At 26.7% G+C, this 6,960-nt stretch overlaps 1 protein-coding gene across 1 annotated transcript; it reads left to right on the top strand.

The window, feature by feature from the left end:
* The first annotated feature begins 3,776 nt into the window (after window positions 1–3,776).
* LOC107495935 (calcium uniporter protein 4, mitochondrial) lies at window positions 3,777–6,324 on the top strand. Its single transcript, XM_016117142.3, has 2 exons — window positions 3,777–4,482; window positions 5,724–6,324. Exons 1-2 carry the CDS (start codon window positions 3,898–3,900, stop codon window positions 6,180–6,182), a joined length of 1,044 nt encoding a protein of 347 aa, XP_015972628.1. The 5' UTR covers window positions 3,777–3,897; the 3' UTR covers window positions 6,183–6,324.
* Window positions 6,325–6,960: the final 636 nt, after the last annotated feature.

The raw sequence follows: 6,960 nt of genomic DNA, 5'->3' as shown, positions 1-6,960 counted from the left end.
TACATATACTAATAATTAATAAAAAAATATTTATCTTTTATACTATAAAAAAATAAGCCACAAAAAAATCCTAATAATTTTATTATTGATAAAAATGCACTTAAATTTTATTATCGACAAAAAAGCTCTTAAATAATTTATAAAGACAAAAAAAATTTAACATTAAATATATATCAAAAAATGCTTTAGAAATTGAATTTTGACTCGGTTTATTACAAGTATGATTTTAAAAACAAGATATTTTATTCTTAAAATTTGGTAATTTTTCGTTAAATATATATTTTTTTGTGATTTTTTTTGAACAACTTATAATACTTTTAAAAAATAAATAAAAATATAGAGATGAAATTTTTGTCCTTTTTGTGTATTTTTTAAACAGTTATCTAAATAAGCATATACATTTTGAATCAAATGCATAAACGATTTGTCAAATACAAAAGTCGTTAGCCACTTACACAAAAAAAAATATTCTTTTTAGACAATTTTGTTACGTTTTTAAATTATTTAAGAATATTTTTGTTAATAATAAAATTTAAGTATCTTTTTACCAGTGACAAAATTATTTGGATACATTTTGTTAGTTTATCCTACCTTCCTACTATATATAAAAATATAAAATAAAATGCATATAAAAAATAATACAAATAATTTATCTTAATTATTCTCCCTTCACAAGTTAGGGTTAGATTGTTTTTTATTTTTTTTCCTGTTTTTATGATTTTAAAAAGTTTATAACAATCAAAATAATAATATTCTCATTTTAATTTATTTTTACAAAATTTTGAATACATGAACACTTAAAATAAAACTAGAAAATATAAATGAAAACTACTTACTTACTTAGGTCATTTAAGTGTCGTTTTTTAATTTTAAAAGTTATTAATTAATTTTTACCAATTAAATTGAAAAAAAAAGGTAATTAGAAGAATAATATTAAATATTATTAAATAATTTAATAAATATATTTTGATAAAATATATTAAATCACCATCTAATAATTCACAAACCAAACTTTACCTGAGGAACTCTTCGTACAAGTAGCTACATCTAATTATTTGTGCAACTCTGTTTTTGAATCATTTTCCAAAAACTTTAAAAAATTATATTATTTTATAATAAAGTTGCACGTATTCTTAGACAATATGAATATAACTCTAATTTAAATCTTAACAAACTAATATAGTCCCTAGATCTAAGTTTTTTTTTTCATCTCCAAAATAAAAAAAAACTATCCTTAAAGATGAAGATAGATACTTAAGAACTTAACAAACTAATATAATCTCTATATCTAAGTGCGTCCTTCTTCACAGAATTTTCATCTCAATAATGAAAACTTTTTTTTAAAGATGTGTAGGGATATTTAAGTTTGCACGTCTTTTTAAGCTATACCAGGGAAATTCTAATTTAAAACTTAACAAACTAACATAGTCCCTAAATCTAGGTAGGTATTTCTTCAAAAAAATTTCATCTTGAAAATGAAAACTATTCTTAAAGATGAGAATGAGAATATATATTCAAGACTATTATATCTCTTTCGATTATTTTATCAAAATATATTTGTCTACTTATTCTTCAAAATAAAGATAAATATTCAGACACAATTATCTATTTTATGTGTCCGTTTAAAAAAATATATTTGTATAAAATAATATCTTTTCATAGGTCTCATTCTTGTTATGAGTACCATTTAATTTTTTTTAGATGAGTACTTAAATATATACATGGATATTAACTTTTAATTAATTTTTAAAAAAATGAATACAACTATAATATAATCTAATGTAATTGTACTAAATTGATCATATTAAAATATAAATTTAACTTAACTTATATACATATAAAATCTCTAACATATATATTAAAAAAATATATAAATAATTTTTAATAAAATAATATAACATATCTTTTGTGCATAAATAAAAATATTTTAATAATTTCACTCTTGGTAGAAATTTGGCAAGTCTTTGTGTTGAGATGGGTACTTCCTTCTCTTTCTTTTGTTCTGTTTCAATCTACAGAGAATTTTATAGCTTTTTGTTAAATTTTCTGGTGAATACCAACTTTTGAGAATATTTGTGCGCTTTCTACTTGTACAGTAATTCTATTTCATCCTTGTGTTATATTTTATATTTTTTAAGATATTAAAATATTTTTGTATTCAAAATACACGAGTTAATATGTATTTTAAAGATACTAGTTAAAATTACAATAAAAATATTTTACTAAAATTTATTTTCAAAAAATAAATTTTAAATTTGACTAACATACACATATTAAAATTATTATTTCTAGAATACTTTAATTTTTAATAAAAATAAATTTTGTAATCTTTTATCTAAATTTTTTTTAATGGATAAGTTTAACATATTCTATTAGTTAAAGGCATAAATTTTTTATATTTTTAGTATATTAAATATGTTAAAAATTTTAAAAATTGATATTATTATATTTTTAAAATATATTCTTAATTAAATTAATAATGTATGTGTAATATTATTTTTTAAATTATATTAATAACAATGTAATGTATTAAAAAGTACAATTTTTTTATTTAACCGTGATAAAATAATTAGTAATTATGAATTTTCCAATAGTGTGAACCCAAGAGCTAAATACTAATTCTTTATTTAAATAAAAGATATGGATTATATATATTATCATAAAAATTAATGTATATCAATAGAAATATGAAAAATAATTTTTTAATATATCAAAAAAATAAAAGTGATAATTAATGTTAAATGAAGAAAATAATATTTACTATTCGCTCTATATTTTTTTAATTTTTCACTGTAGTTAAATTTATAATTAATGAAAAACTTAAATAGTTAAATATAAGAGTTTTATAAAAGTAAAATCACTGAATAACCATTAATTAAAAATAGAGTAAAGTATCGTTTTTGTCCCCAACGTTTGGGGTAAGTCCTATTTGTGTCCCTAACGTTTAAATCGTCCTATTTGTATCTCTAACGTTTATAAAAATGATTCAATGTTATTCTACTATCAATTATACTAACAAATTAGATTATATTTTTCAATTATTCTCACTTGGATGTATTCATTCTCAATTAGGTCTCACTTGAATGTGTTCGATTTTAATATTATACCCACTATTAGTGTTTAGATTCAATTATATCCCTAGAAAAGTGAATCATGTAAGTGTTGTAGGAATTAATTTCAACTTTTAATGAGCTATTTTTCGGAGTGGATCATCGATTCTATCCCAGACATTTGTATTCTAACTTCAAGAAGAGATTTTTAAAACTCAAACTAAAGCGTTCATGATGTGTAATTGACGGTAGGATAACATTGAATCACTTTTACAAACGTTAGGGATACAAATAGGACGATTTAAACGTTAGGGACACAAATAGGACTTACCCCAAACGTTGGGGCAAAAACGATACTTTACTCTTAAAAACAAAGAGAGGATAGCAGAACAATTTTCTTACACTCTTACTTAATAAATTTATAGTTGATAATTCAGTCATAAATTTTACATAAGAAGATAAATAAAAAACAAATATTATTAAAAAAAAAGGAAAATAAATTGATAAATAAAAGAAACAGTATCATATCCTAACATTATATTCTTCTTCTTGTAAATCACAAAAATAAACTAAAAATATACTGCTCCACAATAGATATAAATAAGATTGGTATCAGTGAAAATTTAAAAATAAAAAAATTTGAGGCAGAAAAATCTTCCTCAATCTTTGGACAGTATTTATACGAAGAAACCTTTTTTCAAAATTTTCAGAGCTCTTTCAAAACATCACTCTGTTTAGTGGACTGTCTTCATTTCTCCTTCTAAAATTTAAACAGTTAGAGAGAGAAACAAAAACACTAAAAAAAATAATTTAAAAAATAATAAAAAAAATCTTCACGCACTCATCAATGGCGCTTCGAAAACTCTTCACAAAGCGTCTTTTGGATGGTTTCAAAACGATGGCGTCACCGGCGGCATTCCACCGCACGATCTCACCACCTTCTATTCCATCCACCTTCCTAACTTCGCCATCGAAACCTGCGACCGGCGACACAGGATTTTTCCGACGATTCCTCTTCAAGCGAGCAGTGTACCACTCCGCTCCGACAAAGTTCCCGGAGTTTCTCTCTATTCCCGTAGGGGAGAAGCTGAGAGAGAAGCTCAGAAGTATCAACAATGTCACCATCACTAGAGATCGTTTTCGCATGGCTCCTCCATCACCGTCACCGGTATCACCGGTCACCAGCGACTCTTTTCTCGAAAGCGAAATTTCGGGAGAGGAAGTGAGGAAGGTTCTAAAGGCTACGATGGCGGAGAAGGTGAAGGCGAAGCTGAGTGAAGTTCCGGCTGCCTCGATTTCGTACGGTGAGTTCCTGCGGATCTGCGTGGAAGCCTGTGAGAATCGCAATCTCGGAGAAGAGTTTGCAAAGATTCTCGATAACGCCGGAAACGTCATCGTTTTTGGTAACGTTGTCTTTCTCCGACCGAAACAGGTATTTTATATTTGTTTCTTTCTTTTGTATTGGTTTTTGCATGGTATTTTTCATTTTTTTTTTACCAAAATTAAATATTTTATACTTTTATTTATTTTTATAAAAAATCATTATGAATCTAAAATAATCAACTGTCACATAAGTTCATTATTTTTAATGTACAAAAAAATGAAAATAATAGTATTTATTATTTAGTTCATTTTTCATTAGTTTAATATTAGTTGTAATTAATTATAATAAGAGTACATAAAAAGTACATAAGTGTAACTATAATTTTGTTTTAATTTTTTTATTTATTTTTAAAAATTTTTAGATGAGAACTTGTTGTTTGGTTATACCTGTATATTCCTATTATAATTAATTATAATTAACAATAAAACTAATGAAAAATAATCTAACTAACAGTATTTGAATTAATTTATTTTTTATTTTTGAATTGATAATTTTACGTCAAATAAATATTTTTAATAAACAAATTTTGTTAAAAGAATAAAAAGAATCTAAATTAAAGTTTAAGTTTGCTTCAGTTTTTTATACACTTTTTAAATAATTATCAAACATTTTTATAAAAATTTAAATAAAATGCTCAGTTTTTTTATAAATATAAGAATTGTCTGTAATTTACGAAAAAAAATTGTTATTTTATCATATTTTTATTTTTTAGTATTTTTGTTATATTAATATTTTATGCAAACATTGTAGGAGGTTGATATGGTTGAGGTAAGAACCGGGGGAGACGAGATCAATAATGTACTAGAGTCTAGAGGTATAACGTATGAGAGCGTGTGGCGTGTTATTTAGATTCAGTATTATTATCAGAGGTGCCGGGTTTTCGGTGCTCTGCTTTTGAAGCATGACTCTTTGTGTGTGGGTTGAGGTGCCCTTTGGCTTGGCTTGTATCATCTGTGCACTACCTTCCATTATTTGCATGCCTGCCATCTAGATTCCATGCCTTTTTCCCTCTTTCTTGGTTCAGTTTCAACAAGTGGCTAAATCAATTAATGAAGAAAATAAGTAAATAACCTCCCGAGATTCCTTCCTCAATTTATGTACAATCAATTTTGTGAAGTCATAATTCAACTTCTGTTTAATTACAACAATGGAAAACCAAATGGACTATTAGTATAAAATATAATAAATAAAAAAGTTAAAATATATTTAATTAGTAAGGAATGTTTAAGGATTGAATCAACTTATAATTTCCCATTTTTCTACTAATTTCTTGTGTTGTGAATGAACAGGTAGCAAAAGCAATGGAGAGCTTAATCTATCAATCAATAGCCAAACCAAATGACCCAAGAAGGAAGGAGTTAGATGAGATGGAGAAGCGAAAGGCACTAATAGATAAAAAGGCCAAAGCCCAGGTGAAAACCGAGCTTTATTGTGGGCTAGGCTTTTTAACCCTGCAAACCTTGGGCTTCATGAGGCTCACATTTTGGGAGCTAACTTGGGATGTGATGGAACCCATATGCTTCTTTGTTACTTCCATACACTTTGCCTTGGCATACATTTTCTTCCTAAGGACCTCAACAGAACCCACATTCCAAGGCTATTTCCAAAGCAGATTCAAGGTCAAGCAAGAACGCCTCATGAAGGCAAACAACTTTGACATCAATAAGTACAATGAGCTATGCAAAGCATGCTACCAGAATCCAAGTGTTCATGCAGATGGGGCAGTTTCTGGAGCCATGCACCGTTGATGAAGAATCATGTCTTCACAAGTGTTTTTAAGTGTTATGGTCGAGAACAAATTAGTATATATTATAATATAATATGATGCAATAGAAGACTGAACTTTTAAATTTGAAGCAACATAATTAGACTGAAATATCTTTTGATCAACATTTACCCTTAATCTGACCTCAAAGCCATGATCTTTTTGTTTTTGGTCAGGACCGTGGGCCACAAAGGACCCAGGCCCAAAAAATAGAACCCTTATTCCCACCTAATCCATTCAATTCACGCAAAACGATGATCTTTTGAATTCACAAAAATCAGAAGAGTTTGCCACCAGTTATTTTTCCCCAATGAGAACTTTGTGGTTTATTTGGGCTCTCTCTTAGAGCAATTTTTGTAATAATTTTGGGCCCCCGTGGTCATGCAATATTTTTACCCAAAACCGAAATGGGCCTCTCTTTGCATGTGTAGATCCCCCCAAAAAATAGAGAGTAGGACCACAGTTCTGGTGGGCAAAAACGTCCTTTTCTATTTCTCTCTTGTTTTATTATTATTATTTTTTTCACTTTCAAATAAATGTAAATAAAGTTGGTAAAGAATCAGATCTGCACATGTAAACAAGTCTTTGCTTAAAAGGAAATATATGAAAGCATAGATGAGGAATTGAGAACCGCAAAGAGAAGGAAGAGAATTGCTTTACACCGTTTCTATTTAACTATTTTAAGTAAAATAAAAAAATATATCTTTTACAAAATATAACAGTTTTTCCTATTAAATAAATAAATCAGAGTACCGAACAGA

Source organism: Arachis duranensis, chromosome 6 (genome assembly GCF_000817695.3).
Source record: "Arachis duranensis cultivar V14167 chromosome 6, aradu.V14167.gnm2.J7QH, whole genome shotgun sequence".
Lineage (NCBI taxonomy): Eukaryota > Viridiplantae > Streptophyta > Magnoliopsida > Fabales > Fabaceae > Arachis > Arachis duranensis.
Note: the sequence above shows the minus strand (reverse complement) of the source record. Positions and strands in the feature narration are given on the sequence as shown.